This window comes from Eleginops maclovinus, chromosome 23, assembly GCF_036324505.1.
Source record: "Eleginops maclovinus isolate JMC-PN-2008 ecotype Puerto Natales chromosome 23, JC_Emac_rtc_rv5, whole genome shotgun sequence".
In the NCBI taxonomy this organism is placed as follows: Eukaryota; Metazoa; Chordata; class Actinopteri; order Perciformes; family Eleginopidae; genus Eleginops; species Eleginops maclovinus.
In genome coordinates this window covers 13,070,988-13,097,987 of record NC_086371.1, presented here as the reverse complement: position 1 = coordinate 13,097,987, position 27,000 = coordinate 13,070,988, and the positions used below count along the sequence as shown (strand labels likewise).

At 41.5% G+C, this 27,000-nt stretch overlaps 1 protein-coding gene across 2 annotated transcripts; it reads right to left on the bottom strand.

Moving 5' to 3' along the window:
- Window positions 1-1,449: 1,449 nt before the first annotated feature.
- On the bottom strand, window positions 1,450-21,969 carry LOC134860347 (serine/threonine-protein phosphatase 2A 55 kDa regulatory subunit B gamma isoform). Of its 2 annotated transcripts, XM_063877298.1 has the most exons (11): window positions 21,795-21,969; window positions 21,082-21,393; window positions 17,913-18,069; window positions 12,076-12,173; window positions 10,975-11,140; window positions 9,787-9,899; window positions 8,707-8,884; window positions 7,715-7,879; window positions 6,494-6,663; window positions 3,977-4,068; window positions 1,450-3,445 (listed from the first exon to the last, which is right to left on the bottom strand). In XM_063877298.1, exons 3-11 carry the CDS (start codon window positions 17,992-17,994, stop codon window positions 3,151-3,153), a joined length of 1,359 nt encoding a protein of 452 aa, XP_063733368.1. In that variant the 5' UTR covers window positions 17,995-18,069; window positions 21,082-21,393; window positions 21,795-21,969; the 3' UTR covers window positions 1,450-3,150. The 2 variants fall into 2 exon arrangements, with proteins under 2 accessions (XP_063733368.1, XP_063733369.1); XM_063877299.1 differs by lacking the exon at window positions 17,913-18,069.
- Window positions 21,970-27,000: the final 5,031 nt, after the last annotated feature.

Genomic DNA, 27,000 nt, shown 5'->3' with positions numbered 1-27,000 from the left:
TACACTGCATGCATCACTGCCCGATGACCGCAGGTCCCTTCAGAGAATGGAGAACATTTAGTTAGCATCATGAACATTAGGATCATTGGTGTCTCTGACATCTATCTAGCCCAGTGTGTCCAAAAGCTTTCCAACACAGCATCTGACCCTCTCACCATCTCTTTACACTACTGACATCTGGACACTGTTTCCAGAGCATCAAGGTGAGGCTGCAACAGTTTCGTCCCCCGGGCCATCAGCACTTTCATCACTTGGATAGTCCTGCTAATAATTTGTTCTTACTTTGATAGTCCACATGATGGCGCTCAAGAATTTCAGATTCATTGTATTCTCTAATTCATTTGTGTCAATTCACAATTATTTTCAAAGTCACTTACTAAATTGTCATTTTATGTTCAAGAATTTAATTTAAATAATTAACATTGTTATACAAAATGTTGATGTTGATGGAACTTTTCTTTCAATGAAACTTTATCTGTGTGTTTTTAAATCTTTTTTTTTTTGTATCACTTGTTTGAATGCTTTGAATATTAGCCCATGTCAATGACAACAAAACAAAAACAATTAGCATCCTTGCTAATGCTAGCTGGTGAACGTACAGTAGTGAAGCAACTAGCAGCTACAGAGCCAGTATTGGAGTTGGGACAAAATACAAAGTTAACAGAGACTGATTATTGGACTTACAATCATCAAGTCTCCAGAAACACGACTCCAGGAGAATGATACTGTAGCTCCATAACTGTAGCATAACAGGTAGTTGCTAACAAGTCGATGATGCTGTGTTCAACTGGTTTCTGCCGCCCCCAGCTGGACAGGAAATCATTACTGCCAGTTTATGTGATTGATTTTACCTGTGTTCCTGCTGCTATGACAAGCCAAAATGTCTGCTGTGGAATATTATTGTGGGAGCAACCATAGTGCTCATATACTAGCAAGGTTTTATTTATCAATAAATATTTATTCACAGAGCAATATGCTGTAATATTTCCATCTTGTACAGTAAAAAATGTAAATACTTTAGACACTGAGGAACATTAGTGACACATAGGTGAAGTCCGAAAAAATGAAAAGTCATACCCAGAGGCTGAAAGTAACAAAGCTTCTTATTTTAATTGTGAACCCTTTTGAATGCAGGACTTTTACTTGTAACAGAGCATTCCTACACTCTGGCACTCCTCTTCCACCTCTGGTCATACCTCGATGACTGTCAGTAAACAGGAGAGCGTTGTCTTTGTGTAGAAGATAAATATAAATGCTTTTAGTGTGTGATGCCAGTAGGTGGAGCCTCAGACCGCCAGCTTCACAGACAGTAATTATGACCCTAAATAGGCCAATATAAATTGAAGAAGTAATGTGTGCACATTTCCATAATGGCATTGCCAATTACTGTCGCTGTCATATAATTACATGGCAATAAAAATCACAGATGTGCGCTCATTGGATGCAATTTCGTTGAAACCTTTATTCAGAAAAAAACATATTAACATTATTTATAACTGTCCATTTGACAATCTTGTCATCAACATACAATAACACAAAAATATGTGATTCAATATTAGTTTGGTCAGGACGTGGTGGAGTAAGATTGACACACAAAAAGATAAATAAAAGAATAAACTGTTCTCTAAAAATAAATGTCTGCACATCAGCAAAGTAATCTGTGAGGAAGGCTGAGAAAATGTAAGTACCATCTCTCTGCTGTAGCTTTAGAGGCAATCATCGATACAGATGATCAGGGATGTTAAAAAAACAAATACATGTCAAAAACAGACTTGATATATACAGACACCATTTAGGCCCTTTGATTTTTTTTCCTTTTTTCTTTTAGAGAACAACATTAATGAAAACATTCCCCATTCTTCTTGGTTCTCAGTTTCAGTCGAGAAGAAACTGATTCTTGGACAGCTCATTCAAAATGTACATGTAAGTGTATGAACCGAATACTGGTAAACATGCTTCAGTGTCCGAAGACACAAATAAAGGAAGGAGAGCTCGGTCATCTATGGTTACTCGTGCTGCATGGGGCCCCGGGGCCCCTGAAGCCTTTGTACAGCTGGGTCTAAATGGTTAAGAAGGCAGCCAAGTCAGTCAGTCAATTTATAAACACCTAGGCTAAATTGGTTGTACATGCAGCATCTTTTTGTTTGATTGTTGACATTATTTAGTTTTATTTTTTTGCTTGATTTGAGTTGTAATTAATTGCAAAATAGCACACAACATAGCCCGAGACCAGAAGCAGAATCCACAATCAGAGAAGTCGCAGGGCTTGTTTCTGTAGAGACAACATTAGTGACTGAAACACACCGTGGAAAGGTATGAGTGTGTGTCCTCATATTAGGCAATGGTGTAACCTCTGCTTCTATCTGCTGTACTGTAAATGTTTTACCTCAATGATTACAGTCCAGTTAAGCTCAGAGGCGTCTAGGTGCACTTGGGTTAAAAAGGGGAGGGTCCTTAATTCATCCTTGCACATCACACGTATCATTTTAAATTGTCATCTTAATTACCATCATTAACATCATTTAACAAAAAGTAACGAAAACAGAAGAGGGGGTATCTGATCTGAAATCAAACAAACAGCTAGTTACATAAATGCCCCATTTTTCCTCAGTGCCACTGGTTGACAACCACAAAGGTTTTTTTTCTACACAAAACAGTGGGCAAGGGATAAGAATAGGCTTTGCTCGAGCACACACATACAGAACGGAGAGGAGGAGGAGGAGGAGCAGGTGGAGAAAGCAAAAAAAGAGCCTGAAGAACAAAATAAAGACAAATTTGTAAACGTCTCTCTAGCATGGGAGGGGTATCCCCCCTCAGAAGCTGAGCTGTAGCAATCAACACACCATCAAGCACAAAACCAGAGGTTAACAATCAGGAAATCCACAGTTTGGACAATTTTGTAATCCATAATCCATTTTGTAATCCAGCCTGTTCCTTTTCTAGCCCTTTCTAGGTCCTTTCAGTTCTGGGAGGCTGGGGATGAGGACAAGGGAGTGTGTCGAATAGTGGACCGAGATGTGTGTGTGTTTTCTGATCGCGTGTATGGGTGTGCTAGGCATATTCCTGTGTGTATGTCCATATATGTGTACATTCTGGCATAGCTGTGTGTTCAGGTGTAAACTAGTTGTATCCGCCGCTGACATCCCTTCATTAATGCATCTCAGAGTTGAGTTTGTCCTGGAAGATGTACAGGTTGTTGGTTGCAGCAATGGCGATGATGTTCTCATTCGGGTGCCAGGCCGTGTGAAGGATCTTCTTGGTGAAGTCCAGGCTGTCCACGCTGATGTCGTCCTTCCGCCGCTTCCCCCCCGCGGCACAGACCCTCCGCGGCTTCAGGACAGCTCGGGGTTTGCTGCTCTCCCTCGACGCCTCCAGGGTTACGTCGCGTTTGGTGTTGCGGTCGAACATGCGGAAGAAGTTGTTGTAGGCTCCGGTCATGATCACACTGAGAAGAGGAAGAGGAGAGACTTAAAAAGCTAACCTTGACTCTTAACAAACGTGGTCCTTCTAAATTACAAAATGAAGAATTAGTTGTTGTGATATCTGGATATGCAGATGATAATTATTGATATTTTTTTATTTGGTTAGGTTTTCAAGATATTTTTAATGTATGTGTGGTGCTCACAGCAATCATGGAGGACATATTGAGACATTTTACTTCCGAAAAAGTTGCAATAATGCACTATAAATCCATATAAGTGCAACATTCATAATTCAACCAACGTTCTTGGTACAAGTATTATCAGCAAATGCAAGTACTAGATTGTCCAGAGCAACCAGGACTCAGACATTACTGCTGAAAAAGGGAAATCTAGAAAAACAGTAACTATCTGCATGGTATGAAACTGCAACAGGGTAGGAAGGATAATATGCTATCGATCAAATTACCTTTCAACTATTAACTTATTTATTAACCCTTCCACCAAAGTTTTTCATCTTGGGACTTAAGCACAGAACATGAATACACTTCAGGTACCTGTCCGAGCCGTTCCAGGCACACTCAAACTTGTCAAAGATGCAGTCGTTTTCGTACAGAGAACACAACTTGCTGCGGAGGTAATCGTGAACCTAAAGGAAAACACACACACACACACACACATTTGATAAAAAATGAGTCCAGGACACAGCTGATTTACTCTCTATGTAAACTATAAATAGAGTGAGTAAAAGAAACACACGCACACACACACACACACACAAACGCACACACACACACACACACACACACACACACACACACACACACACACACACACACACACACACACACACACACACACACACACACACACACACACACACACACACACACACACACACACACACACACACACACACACACACACACACACACACAAAGCTCAGCACAGACAAAACACATTAAAGTTGTAACAGAAACCTCCCTGAAGGCAACTCTAACGAGACACAACAGCAGCCCTGAGCAATACCAGGGCCAGGAGTACATTTTAATCTAAACTCCTTTCCCATATCAGTAAACCCATTAACATCCAAACCCTCCAAGGGCATGGTAATAGACACATGTGAATACACACACACACACATACACACACACACACACAGACACGTGAACACACACACACATTCTAATAACACTTTTCCCTTGAGCTTTCATTGTGTCAGCCCCGTGATGCAAGGGGTTGAAATCTACACTTTCCTGCCTCATAGTGCGCTGCATTAAGCCCCCTATTTTCACATTCTGCATAAAGTCAGCAGTCAACAGTCGACTGGCGATCAATAAAAGGTCAAGCTGAGGCCGGTTCATGGTTGTACATCAAACCAGGTGACATTTTTGTTTTTCCCTAAGGATTTTTCTGCTCTGGGTAAATTGGTACAGTGTCAGCTGAATATATATAGCCTTTTTTCCAGTCTGCATGATCCCATGATTTAGAGTACAGTGCCTCATCCTTCATAGATTTGTGCATATTTTTCATGTTCCAGTAGGAATAAGAGTGTAAATTTAGCAAAATAAGAGCAGCTTAGCCCCAAAATCTCCCTTTTCTACCCTCGGCTTACTCCATTCAACCTCTTTGATGCTTCTTTCTCTTCCTCTCATTTACAAACGCTACCCTCCTTCTTCTCTTTTCCTCTCATCACACCATCCTTCACACTTCCTTAAAAATCCTCACCCCTCTTTTCCTCCCTCCCCACCTCTTCCTCCCTCTCCATGCTGCATTGCAGATCTAGGTGTCGGCCGCTGTGTAAGGTATCCCTTTTTCCCGTTTCACTTTATGAGTGGAGGCTCTGGTTGACTATAAATAGCTCCAGTGCGTCTTGGCCTCCCACTCCAGGCTGCCACATAGGCCCTCACAAGTCAAGCAGTCACACACACACACACACACACACACACACACACACACATATTCACCCACACTCCCGTGGCAGGAATACTAAACACACGCTGAAAAAAAGAGTTGATAGATACTTCTTCTGCACATTGTAACATTTTAAGCACTTCTGAGTCAAAGGTTGGATTCATTTAGAGTGAATGTGAGAGAGATAACAGGAGAAAATTGCTGTTTGAACAGCTGAGTACTTTTTTGTTGTAAATTTACAAGAACAAGCGAGTCAAGCCCATCTCTATCCTACATACACAACATATTGATAATTGAGTGTTTTCAAGAATGTATTTATCAGCAAAACTCATTATCTGATGCATCTACAGATTATGGTCCAAAGTTAAAAACTTGTTTAGGCTTTCTGGTGATGCACTGACAAGAAGAAGAAGAAGTGAATTATCTGGCTCGTAATAAATCCAATTATCCTTAAAAGGTTTTTGGAAAAATCGAATCATCAGCACACACTGTTATTCTGAGAGGCTTCACATGATTCATTTCTGGGACGATTTATTCACATTTCCAGGATGACGATGCTGTCTTTCAGTAAAGGGACAGTTAGTGAACTTGTCGGTCAAAAACACTCAAGTGTGAAGGAAGTGAACGTTTTAAAGAATGATTATACTGAGAGTATATTATAAGAAGCACTGCTAAAATCATCTGAGAAGCAACACAGGACTGAACTGAGGGTAGAAAAATCCCCTCACAACAAACATCTAAACTATGTTGTATGGATTTAGAGACTACTTTACTTTCATTAAAAGTAAAAACATATGTACTCCTCTGAGATCATTTTTCACACGAGTGTAACTTTATGTAATTTTTAAAAGTAAGCAGGACAATGTGGCAGTAGCATGTGATGATGGCATGAAGGAGTCGAAAATTAGAAGTGCAGGGTTATACAGCATGATTGAATTATACCACTCAGCTGACAAAACAGTGGAGTGTCTCAACGGATGAGTAGATCCAAAACAAAGTGTAAATGCTTCCTTGACTACTGATCAGTTCACGTTGCCCAGAGTCATTTTGCTCCTTACCAAAAGGATTCTTGCAATAGCAGCTACGCCTAGGAGGAAATAAGAATCCTCCTGTTTTGTGCATTTTAACCTCTTGATTTCCACATGCGGTCGCTCACACACCTGGTATGTCTCCAGGGGCTTGCTCTCCATGTTGAGGTCCCAGACTTTGGCAGTCAGGTAGTCTCTGGTGAGCAGGTAGCGACCGCTGTGGCTGAACTTGACGTCCGACACGGAGGAGATGATCTCGGAGAAAAAGGAGCGGGCACTGGGGTCCTCGGGCTCCTCGAACACTGGAGATGGGGGGAGAGAGGGAGAGGAGGGGGAGTACTGTTAAACCTGTGTCACATGATGATGGTATGTTTGTCTTATCATGTAAATAGATAAATAAATATCATGGATGGGTTTACATGTTGAATGTAATGTAGAGGCAGGCAGGAAATAACTTCTGTGTGTTTGTGGTGTTGTATGTATGAATGTTGAAAATGCTTCCGTGTGTAAACATCAGCACATATTGCTGGGAACAATAAGAGTCATTTTTAAAGAAAGAAACTTGGTAAATACAGGCATTACTCATCGAATATAACAAGGAAAATGAATCCCTTGGCGCTTGGTGTGGTGGTCCACAGAACACAATTTGCAGTGTTCGCTGCACTCGTGACTCATACTGGCCAGAGCTGTGAAACACAAGGGATACTGGCCATTTCAACTTGGAAGTACACAAAAAGAAAAGAAAATTGGGAAACCGTAAATCTAAAGTATGAAGAAATGTGCCATGAATTTAATTGGTGTCCCTTAAGGAGAGCAGAAGGGATCACTAACCCTGTTCTATATTAATACACATGCTTTGGAAAGGAATATTAAATGGAGGACACATTTTCCAAACTGTACATACTGAGCTCCTCAATGTTTGGGAAATCAAACTTCTTTCAGGTTAAAGATATAAATGAGTAAACTTGATGTGGTTTAAATAATTAACACCAATGAATACACCATGTTTAGAAGGTTCAGTCACTAAATGAAAGGTTAGGGGAGCCTTAAAGTGATTGTTCCACAGACCTTGTTATGAGCATCAGGAATTTCATTATACCAAGCTAAACCCACCAGCCCTAACAATGTGCAGGAGAAAGGCTGCATTTACTCATGAAACGGATACTTGTGACTTGTGTAGTGCTTATAAAGTAGGTATTTAGATTGATAAAAGCACTACAGATAAGACGTAAAGGGTGTTTTGTTTATCTTGGGGTGAGCTTCCTCTTTAATGATCTCTCCTGAGATAGGCTATAGACTCAAAGGAAACACAATGAGTGTGTCTCCATGTTAGCTCTCCGCAGGTTTACTCACATTTGGAGTGTTTGTCGCACAGCGCTGCCTCTCTCATGTCACAGAGGCGAAGGGTGCCTTTGCTGCTGCTGTAGACGAACAGGTTACAGTGGTGGGGGTGAAACTCAGCCGCTGTGATCACCTCCGTCAGATCCTCCATGTTGGCTGGCTTGATGTCCACAATGTCTGAGAGAAAGCGTCACTTAGGAACACAACAGAAAGTCAACCTCCCACAGCCTGTGGTTTGTTTTAGCCTCAATGTTTTTACCTGCTCCAGTCAACCATTCTGTACATCAACGTATCCTTTATATATTTTATTCACTTACTCATTGAGAGAATAATTAGATTGTATTCGTTCATGTGGACACCCACAGGTCCATAATCTACATACAAAATAAAAACATAAATGTATGTTAATGTCAACCCAACAATAACAATGTGAATAATTTACAGAGGAAATAAAGCAAAGCAATTTAAATGTATCTTGGGGGGATTGTGGGGAAAAAAGTAATTCCATACTCAGATAAATTGTACTATCATAAATCCTGTCTGGGTCATGGATGTGACTGCACTGTTTCCTATTGAGCTGGATTACAACTCAGAAAGAGGCTGAAATATTTATGCAGCTTTTGAATTATTCATGAAGCTACATTTTCACTTCCCAAGAATAATATTCCCCTCCCCCAACGCTGTGTGTCTTTGTGCATTGCTTTATACAGCAAAGTGGGATTTGCAATTTAGGAGTTTGTTCAAGTATGTGTGTGTATGTGTGAGAGAGTGTTTTTGTGTGGGTGTGCGTGCATGCGTGCGTGTGTGGGGGGGGCAGGATTGATTATTGAACATCGAGCATGTACACGCATTTTTGTGTTAATGTATGCATTAATTATCTGTGTCGTTGTACTTTATTAAATCTATTCCTGCTTCTATGTGTGTGTGGGTGCCTGTGTGTGATGATGTATGCGTGTGTTCTCTTCTCCTCCCTATGAATACATATTAAAACCCACAAAGGATACTGAAGCTGCGGTCGGTGATGTCCAGATGCCAGAGGTTGATCCTCAGGTCATCAGCTGACATGTAGGTCTGATAGTCGGAATTGACGGAGATGGAGTTGACGTGGTAGGTGTGGGCGTTGGCGAACACTCGCCGCGGGCTCACCTCCACCATTAGGTCCATCGGCATCAACACCGGCACCTTAAACGACAGAAAGAGGGGGCAGTTTAGCTTTCAATGCAACTGATTAGGAGAAGAAAGATGGGCAGAGACGGTAGATTACATTTCAATAACTTCATTGTATCATGAATTAATATTTAACGCCTCACTTCCTTTGACATCCCTAATAAATTATTGGTTGAACCCAAACGTGCTCCTTGATAGCAAGATCAAGAGTCAATTCAGTGCATGAGTTATAGCTCATTTGCATTTTAATAACACTGCATTTGCATTAAAGCACAATTTCTTTGTTGATACATGATTCACATTTTTATACACAGCTTAAGTGTGTGCCTATTTGCGTACAGCCCAGTGGGAGCACCAAACACATACATGTTCTGAGACCTCCACCAAGGAGGACATACTATACATGCATTATGCAAACACATGGACACACTGCGGAGATACAAGCAACCGTAAAATAATTTAACTATTTAGATAAGGAAATAATGATAAAAGAACTGGCAGAAAGTGCTGTTTTCAGCCTCTCAAATATGGAGAATTTCTGAATATCTCTGTTTTAAATAATAATCAACTGAATACCGTTGGATTTTTGGACTGACAAACTTTTAACTATATCTATAACATTTTATAATCCAATAATCAACTAATTTATTTTGCTCTAGCTTTGGTACAGATGCTTGCTTTCCTGTATATCTGGTAAACGGGGTTTCTCCTCCTTCACACACTCATGTACACACACATGTACCATTGTGCCAGTGACCCAATTTTGCAAGTGGAAACACATCTGTACCCATTGACCCAGTTATGCCGCACAACCTGCTGCATTAATAAATATTTTAGTGTCTTGAAGAGACCGACACAAAGAAGCACAAACAGACGGACACACAGTGCAGACAGAGACTTTGGCCGATGGGTGTTACCTGAAGGGAGGTGACTGTGGACAGGTCCTTGATGCGACCCTCCTCATCCTTCAGGTTGTAACCCTCTGGCCGTTTATCTCTCTCACTCACCTTCCACAACTTAATGGTCTTATCTGGGAATCAGAAAGGGACGTTAGCCAATCACATAGCAAAAGATTTAATCAAAAGTGTAAATAATACATTAAAGGCGCTGAACAACAAGTCAAGTGCAGATCCATTCACTTCAAACAATTCATACCATTCTAAGTGCTGGTGAATTAGTTACAAGGACTAAGCTAACTCTTTAAAGTGCTTTTTTATTTCTTATTGTTTTTACAATAATTTAAATGCCAAGATGCAATTGAAAAAGATGCATTTTCAGTTTGTGACAAAATATATGCAGAGCTTCTGCTGTCCTGATGTCAATGGGGAGCTCAATCCACCATTTAGGAGCCAGGATAGAAAACAGACGTCTTTTGGAGGGGTATCTGGGTCCCACTCACAAAGTGCACAAGCTACAGTGTGGTTTAACCAAGGCCTTGATGTAGGAAGGGGCTTGTTGATATGCGTTAAGGTTAGAAAGCTCTCTGGAGATCTTAGATCACATGTGATTAAACGTATAATCAGTAAGCTTTATTTCTGCATAAGGCCTCAATCAACTCACGCACTTGAACCCATGAAGTGAGTTAATAGGTAAAGATTATCATCACACTTCAGACAGTCAGCTCTAAAAGGCAGCTGACTCTCAAACTCTCGATGAGCAGGCAGCGAGGTTTATTTGATCAACACTGACACGCAGAATCTCTGTATCATATTGAATGTACAGCAGCATAACCCGACATACTGCTGAGGCAGTCCTTACATTTTTCATACCTTCAATCATAAATAATATAGTACTTGAATAAATCAATAACAGGGCGCTCAGGGAAAATCTATAGATCTTTGAACATAGCCATAAACCCAGAATGCACACTGATGACAGGATCTCTTATACAAAGGCACACATGCTCCTAATGCTCTACAGAATTGCGACAAGCAGCAAATCTTTCCCTTCAGTTGAGATCAAATCAGCTTTCTGAGCGAGAAAACTGTCCTTTCAATTTCTGTTTTCTTTACTCTGTGAAACTCCCACTCCCACAAAATATCAACCAATCACATCACTACTGCCACTTCTTCTGGTTCCCCTAAACCGTGTGAGGGTTCTCTCACCATTGGTGGAAAGGAGGAAGTGTGCCGCGTTCTGCTGAGGCAGCCATCGGATCTTATTGATCTTCTCCTCGATCTCCAGACTCTTAAGGTAGTCGAACTCGGGCTCATGGCTCTGGAAGGTGCTGTAGACATTGTACTCTCCCTGGGAGAATGGCTCAGTCTTGCTCTGTGGGGAAGAAAAGATATAGAAATGTGAGGAAAAAAATGTGCACTTATTTCGTAGGAAAATTCAGTGATAACAGTTTTTTGCAGGCAGGATTTTTTAAAAGTTTGACTTGATTGAATGTAAGAACTTTAACCGGTAGCAGTAGTACATTTGTATTTTTATATTGTATATTTATATTACAACATTGACTAATAAAGAACTTTCTCCAAAACTGCACCAAGTTATAGCACTGTTTCTGTTGTTTCTCCTCGGATAATTTTGGACTTGCAGCTTTTTCAAGTTGCAAGTTTTCATCTTCTACAATCAGGCTGAAGAGCTTCCACTACAGCGCCATGATGTGTGCGTATGGCTGTAAGGTTACTGATTATGCTGTTCGATCAAGACTCAAACCATCCTGTTGCACATTGCTAATTTGACGGTTAAATTGAACACGAATGCGAAAATAATCAGTCAGAAAGCTGACTATGGACGGGTGGCCGATCAATCCCAGCATCTCCGTCAAATATATAATCACAGTGCAATGTGATACCCCAGCCAAAGCCAGTCAGCCATCACCTTGATCAGGTAAAGAAATAGCATGGCACGGACTCTGCACAGCTCTAATGATACACTCTGTGACACAGCAGGAGTATCAACTATTTATCAATCAGTCTGGACTGTAGCTGGAGGGGAACGGTGTGCATTCATCACAGCTCCAGTAGCTGGAATGAAAAATGGTGTGTGTGTGTGTGTGTGTGTGTGTGTGTGTGTGTGTGTGTGTGTGTGTGTGTGTGTGTGTGTGTGTGTGTGCGTGCATGTGCGTGCATGTGCGTGTGTGTGTGTGTGTGTGTGTGTGTGTGTGTGTGTGTGTGTGTGTGTGCGTGCATGTGCGTGTGTGTGTGTGTGTGTGTGTGTGTGTGTGCGTGTGTGTGTGTGTGTGTGTTGTGTGTGTCTACCTCAGGTTCCCTCTGAAAGATGACCACTCGGCCTCCTTTGTCCCCTGTGGCCAGGAGCTCTCCAGTGTGGTTGAACTCAACAGTGGAGATGATATCAGCTGGAAGGAGACGCAGATATAGACAAAGATGGAGGAAAGGAAGAGAGAAGGAGCATTAAGAAGAAAGAGGAGTGGGGGGGAGAGAAAAGGAACAACCATTAGCTGATTGACCACACATCATCATTCATCCATATAATCAGTTTATAAATGATTGAAATAAGTCAATGCATTAACATTGAAGCGGATTAAAATATGCAAATGAGTGTGAAGAATAAAACAATATTTGAGTTCCGCAAATATTGTGCAATTGTTTGTATACTTTCAGAGAAATGTCTGATAATAGCATCAAAACATACACAAACACACACTGCTCTTTCACACAAGACCCAGTTGTTATCTGTAATCCAGAGTGGCACATACGCAATGACACTTCCAGTACACAAGATAAGAGTGTCAATTAAGTTCATCGTGTTTGTATAACAATAATAATGTATCTATCAGCTCTGATGTGTCTTAAAGTGTTAACACAACCGAGAATGCTTTTGCATCGAAATACTATTTTTCATGGCATTAATTTGCATATAGGCAACAAATGTCCCCATCACTAGCTCTGTGTCGTGAAACACCAGTGACTCAGACTCAGTGACAACGCTGTTACTTTATGAGGAGTGAGCTTGTTATGAATCACATTTAAGTTTTAAATATCTGTATGCAGACAGAGCTGATCTTGAGGCAGAAGACATGTTGGTATTTACAATTCCTTTAAAATAATAATAAGCTGAGTTGCAATGAATAAGAGGAGGTATAGTATGAGAGGATGTAGGTAACCTGGTATGAAGCCATGTAGAGTAATCTCAGGTTATCTTCAAAGTTTAAATAAGCCACATTGAGCTTGTTTAATAGGCTGTTGTCCCTCAAAATCAAGAATGCAATGGTCATGATTGGATGAATTTAAAAATCCATCATCATCTAAATATGTGATGTCAGTCCAGATTTGACCTGCTTTGTTATCTTCCTACATTCATGCTTTTCACTCGCCCTAAACCTAATTTACTTGGCAAAACAAGTCCAGTTTGTTTACCAGCAGAAGAGAACTGATTGTTCAGCTCAGTTGTGAAGTTTAAAATCTGTGGTTAGTCTTCACACTTGTTAATACAAAGGCTGTGTAATTGACAAGCAGTTCATGCTGGTGATGGTGATGACTTCAGTGCTGACTGGATCATTTTCAAAGTGGGCAAATAAAAAACCGTCACAACAAACTCTTCTCAAACATTCTAACATCAATATGTATCCATAATGTTGTCCCCACATAACACCTACCAACAAACTCCATATTGTTACAGAACTGGTTCAGAAGTCACACTGATTCTTTGCCCTTAGGTTAAAAAAGCTTTTTAAACAAATAGTTGTTGGCTTTTTTACAATGTAATGCACCTGTAGCTACCATGATTAATAAGAAATATAATAAATAGTAACCATGTAACCTCCCTTCAAACCACAACTATTAATACAGTACTTACATTTTGGATATTGAAGAATGTATATAAACATGTCTACGGCTCAATTGCTTGGAGTAACAATTTATGGCGATGCTAGCTTAGCATGAACGATGACATAGTATAAAGATAATAAAAGTCCTGCATAATTTTGTGAACATGAAAAGCGGGCAATGTAGTTTTCTTTGCCTGAATATGACTCATTACTGATCATATAATCAACAAACCTATGCCTGCTAAAATCACAGTTTCTGTTCATATTATTTGTGAGGTTATTGAGAGAAAGCTGCAAGACTTACAATTTAATCACCAATGTCTATTTTGAATCAAAACCAGTCCCACAAGTAACAGATATGTGTAAAGGAAAGGCTTCATTCTGCTGCTGCACTACCAAATAATCAAATACCATCTTCAACAATGTCAGATTAGATTTCAAAATAATTTCCTGTCAGGTGCTGTATCCCACTAAGCCTCCAACAAAGGAGTCCACTGAGCTTAGTTTGACGGAAAGAACATGTTCCTCAATAAGCATGGACTGTAATAAAAAAATGAGAGTAGAGAGTGTTTTTATTGAGAGTCTGAATGATTCAAAGCTGTAGTCTTGACCATTATGTGGTGGCCTTGAGAGAGAGAGATTTTATGATGAGGGGAGGCAGGGACTGCTCCTAAATCTCTAACACAGCCTTACTCATCCTGTTACCCTCATACTTCATGTATTATTGGTTCTATCATTTTTCCACTAGTCATTGCCCTGCTTCTTGATCCCTCAGTCACGGCAGCACCTTCTTTATTCTTCAATTTCAATTAATTTAATCTATTTCAGGCTTTTTTTCAATCCCTCTCCCCCCATGCGTTCTTTTGTCATCTCTCATCTCTTGATCCAGTTTCTCTCTTTTGCCCCATTTCACTCTCTCATTTTCTTCCTGGTTGTCTATCCACATTCATCCCTCCCCCACAGCTCTCTTGCTGCCTGGCTGTATGTAGCTAGCTTGCATGTAGTGGTGGTGCTGTTGGTAGTGGAAGAATGGATGGAAAGGATGGAAAAAGGGAGGTGGAGGGAAGAGGTGCTGGGGCGGAGGCGGTGAAGGGGGCCTTCGGTGAGCAGGGGTTGCCATGGTAACAGGCTGAGCCAACCAGTGGCGGGGGTGCTGGTAACAGTAGCCGTATAAGGCAGTCTGGTGAAGCAGGAAGTGAGATTCATCAATCCAAACCTCGCAGGAAGAAGGAGCATAATTATGGCGTGGCAGTTTTTTCCACTGACAAACATTAATAAATGAATACCAGAAGGTGGACAGGCACTGCGGTCCAAATTGAGGATATGAAGATAATGAATGCACATGATGGCACTAAAACAAAAACAGACCCCAGAAGACATGCAGTGAAATTCACAAACACACATATACACAAAACAGCTTTAAATGCACATAAGGATGCACAGCGAATGTGTGTGTGGACGCCCAATACATTAACAGATAACCGTGTCTCCACCCAAGACGCACAGAGAAGAGCAAAGCTAAGCAGAAACCCACAGGAGCTGAGCACCACACAATATAGCTGAATAAAATATGGAGCACAGACTCTCTCACATCCTCTGTCTGTTCTCAAACTGAAGCCTCTTCATCTCTCTATGTTTCTCTCTTTCATGCTCACACCCATCTGTCTCTCTGGTGTTCTTTATTAAAAGAGTACTACAGAAAAATAAACCTCTAAGAACACAATTACCTCCTGCAGAAACTAGCATCATCATCCGGACTGGCTGTGGCCCCACACTGGCCAATGTGCTGATGTAATATGTCTGTGTTGTGTGTGTGTGTGTGTGTGTGTGTGTGTGTATACGGGGGGGGGGCTGTCTGTATGGCTGTCAAGCTGTAAATCAATATAGTGTGGATGTGTGTGTGCAACAGTATAGCAAGCTAGTGGTGTCTGTCTCCCACAGACCATTAGCATCAGCAGGCCTGTCTGACGCATCGCCACACTGCAGGAGCTGGATGGGAACACACTGTGACTACACTGCAGGCACACACACATACAGTACGCATGAACACAAAACAACACACAGACATGAATAAACTCAATAGCCAAACAAGCATAAACAAAACACATACACGTGATGAACCCTAAATACACACAAACCCTCAAATGCACTGTGAAGTGTTTACAAGGAGAGCAGTTGCTTGTAAACACCTCATATGTGAGCATTTGCGTGTTATATGTCATTGTTAATTGAATATCTTTGAAAATGTGATGACAATACCAGTTATTGTAAAAGACAATGACAAAAATAGCTGAGGAAATCAGTCCGTTATATGGATCTGCACCAGATTTAACCCATTTTTCAGTAAACATGACAAACTCTCCCTAACATCTCAAATTGCAAGGATATGCTGCTATTTTTTGTAACAAATAATAAAAAATATTTCAGGGTTTTGGATGATAGGTTTCAAAAAACTAGTAATTCAGGGAAACATAATCAGCATTTTACTATTTTCTAAAATGTCTTAAAGCAGACATGAATCAATAAATCAACAACTGAAAAATAGTTGTGGGTTTGAACCAGTCTGTTTTGAGTAATTTAGGATCAGTGGCATCTGAGAAGAGAGGAAAATGGCAGAGGAGAAGGGGAGAGGAGATGTATGGGATAGATGAGGGAGGTGGTGTTGGGCGAGGGAGGTGGATTTCCTTATTTCTTTTGTTAAGGGACAGAGAGGGGAGCAGACGCCCTACAGACCCAATTATAGATATCTTAGGACTGGGTAAACAAGGACCATTAAAGCCCAGCCAAAAATGCACACCCCTTAAAAGCGAGGACAAGCCACAGCTCAGCAGGAGGTGTGTGTGTGTGTGTGTGTGTGTGTGTGTGTGTGTGTGTGTGTGTGTGTGTGTGTGTGTGCATGTGCGTGTGTGTGACGCAGCTCAAACACCCCGCATGTCCTGTGTATGTGTGCACAAGTGTGGGTACTCAATTACCCTGTAAAGAAATAGACCGGTAGGAGGGAGTGGAGGGAGCGAAGGAGACGAGGGGGGAGACTGCCGGAGGGAGATGTTAAATTGATCCCTGTCCTGCAGTTTTGGAGTTATCTGCAAAAAAAACGGGTGCCTGTGTTTGTGTTAGAGGTGCACATGTGTGAAGAGGAGTGATTTAAGCCTGGCACAGCAGGGAAGCTGCCATTTCTCCAAACACACATTGGCACAATGGAGCAGAGCTGGAGTGAGCCTAATGGTTATATAGACACAAACGATTAGAATCACAGACCAAGCCGGCTTCAGCGGGTGTGAAGTACACCGGTCAACCTGCTTTGCCCTGCTGCAAAGACATCTTTCAGCTGTGTGATTCATTTTTGATGGAAATCAATTTGTTTTTCCAACAGATTTGCCACACTGTAACATAAAAAAAGATTAGGAGTTTAGCTGGTTTACAGCCAATATAACCCCAGCTATACTGAACACAGAGATTATGAGTCAAAGCCTCAGAAATACTGCGAAGTAATCCCATATTCAGAAAGCTCTTTCCCTTTTTGATGCTACTCCTATCTTTCTGTGTAGAGCTGAGACGATAAGTCGATTGACGGAAAATGATTCTGCAATGATTTTGAAATGTAATGAATTGATTTGGTTTTTTTAAGGCAACAATTCAATAAATTCCCTATTTCTCTCTTCAGTAATTTGTAAATGCAATATAAACACTTGTGGACTGCTTGTCGGATGAATCAACTAGTTTGAAGGCAAGGAGAGATTGCAGCAAGCATTATACAATGTTTGAGATATTTATAAACACACAAATGATCAATAAATTGAGAAAATAATCAGCAGATGAATTAGTAATGAAATAATCGTGAGATGCAGCCCTGCATGTTGGGTATGAATGTCTGCACAGTGCATAGAAAGAGTGTCTGTGTGTGTCTTCTTCTGTTTTTAAATTAAACAGAGGTAGATGTAATGACTATGATATGAAAGGGGACAGGGTGTCGTCTGGTTAAACTATTTAAAGACTTTAAATCCCACACTCACACATAATCCACACTAAAGCAGGCAGACTGAGACAGAAATAAAAAGGCAGGTATGAAAATAGCGACATGTAAAAAATGAGGCAGACAGACAGACACAAAGTGATGTTTGAGATATTTATAACCGCCACGTGACAACTCACCTGACTCACACTACACACACGCTTTATGACACACCATCGCATTCAACCACCTACACACAGGCACACACACACACACATCCTCTCACACTGGGGTCATGTGGCGCAACTGCGCGACACAGATATGACCTTCGCGAAAGAAGAGGATAGAGCACACACCTTCAGTGTAAGAGGCAAACGGCTCGGGCTCCAGAGAAAGGGTAGTGATGTCGGAGCAGAGGACCTGGATGGGGCTCAACATCCTGGGGGAGGACTCCAGGGTGGAGAGGGGTGGACAGGATGGGCGGAGCTCTTCAGGCTATAGCCAGGAGCAGCCCTGCAAGAGGAGCAAGGATGGAGGTAAAGGGAGGGAGGGAGGGAGGGCAACAGGGAGGAGCAAAGGGATAGGAGGGAAGGACCAGGGGGAGTGGATGGAGTTAAGGGCAGGGACTAAGTTACTGCATCACCACACCTGGCCATGAGCACTCACCAGAGAAAAAAATACTGATACTGTATTTATGATCATTCTGTATCTAATCAACATGATGTTGGGTTTGGAAGGAAGGCTTGCAACACATGCAGGAGAGACAGAGATAGACAGAGAGTTCTAGTGTGCTTCCTACCCAAATAAGGTTCTGCAAGCGAACGTAAAAAGAAGCGCTTACATTTTCCAAGAGCTGATCGACAATGATTGACAATTAGAAAGGAGCAGTGAGAGCTGGCCAAAGCTCACTTACTTACATACAGGTATGATGACCAACAATTACTGTCAGTATTGATCGGTCTGCCCGTCGAAATGTCAAACATAACGACATCTGCTCATCACGGGTTTCTAAAGCCCAAAGCAATTTATAAACGTTTGAGTTTGTGTTAACAGTTGAAAAACTCAAAGGAATAGTTAGAAATTACGTGATATTAAGACATGCAAGTCAATATTGATGATGAGCGAATGTTTGGTATTTAAGAGGTACGTATACAATGTTTGACAATCTTAAATTGACCTTTTAGTAGTTTTCACTTAACAGCATTGATACTTTTGTATACAGTGCATTTTTATGTAATGTAAAAGGCATGTCAGTTAATATCATTAAAACTCTCAAAAGATAGCCACTGGGATTTTTGATGCGAAATGAGTTGTTATTTCCTCATTCAGCATTGAACCCAGTCAGGGTTAGGGTGTAGCAAAGGGAGAAATTGAGAGGGGCAAAAGAAGGGAGAGGAAGGGAGTAAGAGATGAAGCCAAGAGGGGAGGGGAGGGAGGGTAAGGTAGAGGGAGGTTAAGCATCCCTCCTCTGAAGGAATTAAAGGGCAGGGGAATCCCCACGGGAAGACCTACACACTGTATTTATGCGCGCGCACACACACACACACACACACACACACACACACACACACACACACAAAACCCTTCCAGACAGACAAACATAAACCTGAGCAAACAAAAGAAACACAGTATGCACTGATTGACACACATTGAGAATGTGAATGCAACAAATAAAGAAAGATACGAGACACAAAAGCTGACAAAATGCAGCCAAGCATAAAATCACATGCACCGCCTCTCTCTGCCTTTCTCTGTCACACACACATAGAGAGGCACATTGTGTTTGAGCAGCCTTTAGAGCACTGTTGGATAATTGTTTGGCAGACGCACCACTTCAGCAATGGGCAACGCTGCGAGTTGCATTTGAGGAGCGATGGCGAGAGGGAGGCAGTGGGGGATGGAAATGGGGAGGAAGACGGGGGGGGGGGGGTGGGGTGAACATCGAGGAAAGGTGGAGGGGGTTGGAGTGGATGTAGAAGAGGAGGCAGGTAATGATTCATTTTGTTTATTTGTGGCGGACATTATTCTTCTTTGGTCATTCTGAGAATTGTTGTGAGATTGATTTTCAGAGCACAATTTGTAATTATCCTTTTGCGTATTAAAGTAATTTAGTGGTGTCCATGTGTTGTACCTCCTATCAGCCCTGGAGTGTTCAGGGGTGAGTCCAACTTGCTGTGAGCTCATCAGCAATTCACCCTGAATAATGTGTTTCTGCCTGAGATGTGTGGAATAATTAATACTGCCATTATTGGTGGGTGGAGACAACCTGTCAGTCATATTGGCCAAGCATGAAAAGCAGCATGTTTATCATCACAGGCTGTTGCTATAGCAATAATGAATGGTTGGTGATGGATGTTAAGACTGATTTTCTTCCACTCACTCATTAAATGTGTTTCCTTGGTAAACAAAAGACACACGTTTCTCATTGAAGTACTGTGTGAGAAACAAAAGTCAGACACACAAAAAAACACACACACACATACACACAAACACAAACACACACACACACACACACACACACACACACACACACACACACACACACACACACACACACACACACTCACACATTTACACAGTCAACAGGCAGCACTACAGGTCTCCCCTGACTACAGTATGTGCTTCTGTGTGAGGGATATTATATTACAGCACAGACACAGGAAGCATAATTCCCTTACTGCAGTGATACAAATGAGCTGGCAACACGTTCATGACCCCCAAATGATAATCCGTTGTACTTGTATAAGAGGCGTGGCGAACAATGAGCTGAGTGTAAGAAACAGATTGGGGACAGGAAGGCGGAGAGGGAATCTAATGTGCAGGTGAGATTAGTGGTGTAAGTGAGATTAGCAGAAGGAGGTTATTCAAGATTATAATCCACCCGTTTCATGTAACAAACCAAAATAATTATTTGGTTTGCAGCGTTTGAAAGCTGTTGGGCATATTAGTATTCCTCCGGCTGAGAGGTGATACTCAATATATTCAATTTGACACCATGCATGTGTGTGACTCGATCCGGGTGTGGGAGATGACAAATGAGTAAAAAAAAGAATGTTCTGGACATTTCAGTTTTCTCTGGAAATGTCTGCTGTGACAAACAGAATCGCACACACATTCGAACACAGGCCAGATCAATACTTGCCTGCAGTGACAAAATACATGTTGCACAAGGTAGGAAAGTGGTTACAAAAGCAGACATAAACAAAAACACAGAACTGAAAGGTGCAGAACACAAAATAAAATGAGAAGAAAGGATGAAGAATTAAGGATGAGAGGAAAACTTGCTTTAGGTGGCTTCATTCTGCAGAGAGGACAGTGTTTTACTCCCTAGCTTCGTCTGCAACTGTTTTTGATCAACACGGCGCTTACAGAAGATTAGGAAGCTGTGCTGAGCTTGTTTTTGCATACCAACTCTGTGTTACACTCACACATTCCAGAAGTGTGTCACACAAAAAACATGCTCACGTGGGGGCACACACACTTTGTTACATCTAGCAGATGCAGCTTTCTCTCTCCAGTTCTTACCTTCAGTCACATAGTTGTGGTCGGGGAGGAAGCCGCGGTGGTTGAGCGTCGGGGTGGCGTCAGTGTCTTCGCCCATCAGCGGGGCTGGGGGAAGCGCCCGTCTCAGTGGGGCAGCGTGACGGTGGCAGATCGGTGGTGGAGGGGGTGGTGGGGATGCCGGCCAGCACAGAGCCCATACTGTTGCCTGCAGACGCCTCCTCAGCACAAGGGCGCAGAGCTGGGCATCCTTTCCTTAGATGAGGAGGGATTGGGCCTGTCCCGAAGGAGGGATGGATGCGTGCTAGAGTCCACACTTCTGAGCCAGATGCAAATCTGCAGGAGGAGGATTATAAGAAAACTGTTCAAAAACTACCAGGGGTGAGCTTGATTTTTGTCTCACACGAGCTCAAATCACTTGTGAGGCAAGAAAAATCTAGCGCACCCTGTGTCCACTCAGCAGCTGCTGAGTCCAGGTGTGGCCAGACTAATTTTACTATCCAACACACAAAACATACACAGCTGTGAGCTTTAGAAATGTGTAGAGTCCATACTTGTTAATGCTCTTAAAATAAATTAAAAAATAGAGGAGATGAAGAGAAGGTGGAGGAGGAGAGTGGGGGGAGGGGATAGAGGGATGAGGAGAGCCCCTGGATGGTGTATCTGCAATGCTGCTGCTTCTGCAGTGAACTCACACTCATGAGCACAATCATACAGATTGATAAACACACACTCACCTACACACTTGTCGGTTAGGTTCTCCTCGGCGGATCCTCCATAAATAACGTGTCTCTCTTCCTCAGGGGACAACTGTCTCTCTGATTTCTCGGCTGTTCGTATGAGGAGGAAAATCCTACTGGCCTTGCGTTCTGCTGCACCGCTCTGGCGTAGTATGCAAGGCAGAGTGAGAGGTAGAGAGAGGGGGAGGGAGAGAGAGAGAGAGAGAGAGAGAGAGAGAGAGAGAGAGAGAGAGAGAGAGGGTGAGGATCTGTCCTGCTGCGCTGGTACGTGTGTGATGCACCGAAGCAGATCCCGCCCCCTCTTCTGCAGAGCCAATTGTCACAGAGCTGAGATCTGCCTGGCCACTGACTGCAGGTGATTAAATATTATAAAGAAACAGAGAGTTGTGACTGATGGGAGAGAAAGCCGAGCGGAGAGAGGATTTTACTTGACTGAGTGCTGAATATGAATCACAGTGGAGTTACTGTACTCGAGGATTCACCTGCAGACATAATTCAATTAGCAATGAGAAAACACACACACACACACACACAGTTTTTATACACAGCAGAATCTGCTCTACACAAGTCTGCATTGGGGAAATGATTGGGAAATATTTGGATTATCAATATAGAGGTGTCATATCACAATGTAGTCTTGGGTAATTATGGTTCTATGTATTTCTGTTGTTTTACTTAATTAAAAATAATTTGAAAACAACGCTTTTTGCACTTTCTTTTCTGACACAATTGATCAGTTGTGCCTAAGTTGAAATCTTCAAAAATGCTTTTTTTGGTCTGACCAATGCTCCATAACTTAATACTAACAACATACTTACTATCATAGAGGACCAAAAAAACTAGTAAATGTTCGCATTTCAGAAGTTCAAATATTGAAAATCTTCTTTAAATACATTTTCCAAAAATTAAAACCAGTTTACTAATCTGTTTTATCATTCAAATTCAGATTGGTAGCATACATAATCAAAAAAAGACGGAGCAGGATAAAGACTTTATGTTTTAAATCACCCTTCCTTCTTTAAACATAAGTTAGATTATTTTATATGGGATCTTGCGTTCATTTGCCATATTGCAATGGTATGTCAACATTAAAATGTAGCCTATCCATATTAATAATATGATAAATAGTTCAAGCACATAGCCAAGAAAAAGGGACCAGAAGTGAATACTGACTGTAAAAGCAATCCTTAAATTCACGCGCACACACACACACACACACACACACACACACACACACACACACACACACACACACACACACACACACACACACACAGGTTTCAGTCTGCAGCAGAGTGAGGGGCTGCCAGGGACAGTTGGTGCCATCACTGGTGCTGGCTGCCTGCCACCAGGCTGTAAACCCCCCCACAGCAGGGAACAAGAAGAGCTGTTTATCTGACTTACTCCAAGACTGCCAGCATCATCCTCCCCCAACTATTACTAATGATGGGCAATGCTCCACTGGCATATCTGCCCTTCTAACTGCCCCCCACCAGCCTAACATCCACTACAAAGCTCCCCAAAACCCACCCACTGTTTCCCATATATAGCTACTGTTCTACCTGCACGTCTCTACCTATTCACCTCAACCATATGCCACAAAAATCCCCCTCTGGTTAAACCCATAAACCCATACGGTTTGGTGTTTAGCTCTGACTGAAGGTCCCATCAGTGTACGATCTGACCCATTTGCCAAACCCAAAGAACAGGGAGAGAGTTGAAATACAATTTATCTTGTTTTTTGAATTATTTTCAGCAGTTTGTTGTCAGGTTTTTTTTATATATCTTGCTATTTTTATTTTAAAATGTGCTTTTTTTTTTTACTTTATATTTTGTTGTGTGTGCACCTATACACCAAACCAAATTCATTGTGTTTGATAAACCTACTAGGCAGACATTTTAAGTCTGATTCTGATTAATAAATAGCTAATATATCTCAAATGATATATAGACAGAGAGATGAATAGAGACAATACGAAACATAAGAAGGTACAATTATACAGCTTGCACAGGATAATACAATTATATAACATGCACAGGATTTAATCAGTTGTTTCTCATTTGATTTGGAATGGAAAGCCTTTGTGGAAAACACCTGCTGCAACATGACCGATTAGCATTAAACTAGCCAGAAGGCTACGACTTTTTGGCAATATTCAACCCACAGAAAGTCGATTTTGTAACACTGACACTAACAAACGTGACTGTTATGTATACGTAAATCTGCACTAAACAATGTTGAGGTCTAAAAACTCGCTCCAAAACAATCTTAACTTCACAACTATTGAAAGTGTTTAACCGTCATGCATTGCTATAGCTAACGGCCAGACATATAGCTAGTAGCTACTTAGCTAACCTTAAATGTTGGGGCGCATTGCTTCAGCAAAATAAAGAACAATATTCACTGACCTTTAAACTCTGACTTGTCCACTTTCGGTGGTAGAAATGAATAAAATAAGATCTTAAGAGCAAAAGCAGATACGGTAGGTAGACAGGTACACAGACTGTCTTCCCTCTCGCAGTGTAAAACCTTCATCATCATAGTAATCACTTTACCACAGTAATCACCCTCATCACCCCTGCATGTGGCAGGTTTTCCAGGTACAGTAAGTCCTCTGCAGCTTGTTCTTGTTAACCTGACAGTGATTTTCCGGTCTGTCTGCCATCCAGCTGTGAAGGCCATGTTACCTTGGTGACAGTGAAGTCTGACCACCCTATCCCAAGCATCACTTTCACCCTTTGCTGTTAACAGGGATAAAGTAATAAGATAAGATTTACTTAAGTGCTGTACTTCAGAACAATTTTGAGGGCATTGTACTTTACTTAAGTATTTTATTATTTGTTGTGGCATAAGCTCACTGGCAACTCAAGATACTCAAGAAGTTTATATATAAACTGTGTAGATATGATAAAGAAAATCAGGTCATCTAAAGAAAGTCAAAAGCCACAAGTCAATTACCAATATTGTTTCCTCAACAATATACATAATAAGGCTGATTGTTTGAGTTTTTTGGCTAAAACACTTCATGTACTTAGTTGATCATTTATTTAAGGTAATTGACAGGAGATTGTAGTATAAATATTCTTATATTGGAAAGAAGGTCAAAAATATAAAACTAAAATCAGTCAAACATTGGACACACCCAAAATCCCCCAAATCCCTCTCTTACCAGATAAAAAGTATAATCTCAGACATAGCTTTTTATACAGACAAATGGATTTCTGCAGATGGAGGGAGTGGACTTTAAGGCACAATTCAGGCCCACAGCCGGTCAACGTGATAATGATCAGCATCATTCATCAGAAGCACCGATGTGTCCAACCAGACGCAGCACTGCTTGTGAGTGTCTGTCTCTGTTGACCTGTGGTGCTTCACTCTCTTCCCACCCCCACTCCAACCAGGGTTGCTTAGCAACCATAGAGCAGCCTATGGAGAACACACACACACACACACACACACACACACACACACACACACACACACACACACACACACACACACACACACACACACTTGGAAAACCCGGGGAACTCTGAAAGAGGAAGATAATGTACTGGCACTCCACCCTTCCATCATGCTCTGTGACCCCCAAAATTTGAAAAGAAACAGCCAGCCCTGCTGTCTGCTGGAGGAGATTCAACTCAGTAACCGTGGCCCAGTGACTACTTCTCATGCCTTGGATAAACAATAGGGATGAGGTAATATCGAGGTTTAATCGCAGATTGGAAATACTGGAATTATTATGTAACAAATAACACATTTAAACACATAAAAAGGTTGTGTCTGTTCTGTGACCAATAAAAGTGTTTGTTCCTTAGCAGAATGCAAGGTTTTGTATGTTTAAGTGCTATTTAAATAGTTTTAGGACTATTTTGATTATAAGTGGAATAATGTGAATCTTTGGAATCGAAATGCTCATATCGTCTCGTGCCTAATACACATACGAAAAAATGTACACATTAAGTCCAATGCCAGATTAGAAAGCTGTCCTTGCACTCCATGTATTTTTGAACAGCAAACGCGTAACAGAATAGTGAAACAATTACATTAGCCTCTTTTACAAAAAGCCCTTGTTATCACTTAATATCTACATCCAGAACCTCACGTTATATTTTGTAATTCTGACTGATCACCGATGGATTTAAGCCTGCAGCCATGAAATCAGCTTCCCAACAGACAAAGAGCTTGAAAAGAGGAAAGTTAAAAGCTCAGCAGCATCTCCCCAGTCTAACACTATTAGCACATTAAGCAAGTGCTTAAATACAGTCAGCAGACGATGGATCAACGTATTGCCTTGAGCGGGAGACAGCGCTGTAATCCCCTAAAGGGGGTTTCACTGCAGTAATGGCAACCAGTATGAACACAGCCTCTGGGGAGTGGTGGGACTGGGTAGATTATGACCAGCCTTCAGGCGACGCTAAACCCCTTAAAGCCCCGACACACACACACAAACACACATACACACAGAATGAAAAAAGCAGGTAAGTGTACACACTTAAAACTACACAATCCATGAAGAAACACACTTTAGCAAGGTGGAAATGAAAGACAAAGCTGTGCACATACAAACAGAATATCTAAGAGTGTGACCTGATTGATTCCTTATACTTCTCAGCCAAATAGGGGTAAATTCTACATCCTTTTTTATGACTGTATGACATGTTTGGGCAGAAGGGTGCAATAACTAGGATGTAATTTTACTCCTGGAGGATTATGGGATGGTGATGGAATGACTCTTTGGGCCGAGGGCAAGTTGATGGCAGGAGGTTGAGAGTGTTATTATTTCTGGTAAATTAAAGCAGCAGCCTCAGGGGCAAGAGAAATACACCAAAACATAAAAGGCAAAGAGCACATTATGGCCTGATCCCAGCTGTGAAACAGAATGAAAACACTGTGGTCAGGTGGCGATAAAACACTGTATGTGGTTACCTGACAGTTATTGTTACATGCCGACTGTGAAAACAGAACAGAAAGGTTGAATTTATAGCAATTTATAAAAGGGTAAAAATGAATTAATCTGGTTCTGCCTTCTAGTCACAGAAGGGAAACTGTGGGAAAATCCCCCAAAATATGAGTGGGGCTACAATAATACATCTTTTATTGTTGATTATTTTCTCAATTAATCGTTTAGTGGTTCAGTCTGTATAATGCCAGAAAATAATTTAAGTATTGTCCAAAAGCCCAAGATGATGTACTGTCCAC

What these genes read in the sequence shown, in the direction of transcription:
- LOC134860347 (XM_063877298.1), bottom strand. Translation starts at nt 17,994, where the DNA reads ATGTTGAGCCCCATCCAGGTCCTCTGCTCCGACATCACTACCCTTTCT. An exon ending in GTTTGCCTCTTACACTGAAG is followed by an intron (nt 12,174 to 17,912) that starts GTGTGTGCTCTA and finishes GTCTCCTTCCAG; the next exon opens with CTGATATCATCTCCACTGTT. An exon ending in GCCTGGAACGGCTCGGACAG is followed by an intron (nt 3,446 to 3,976) that starts GTACCTGAAGTG and finishes TCCTCTTCTCAG; the next exon opens with TGTGATCATGACCGGAGCCT.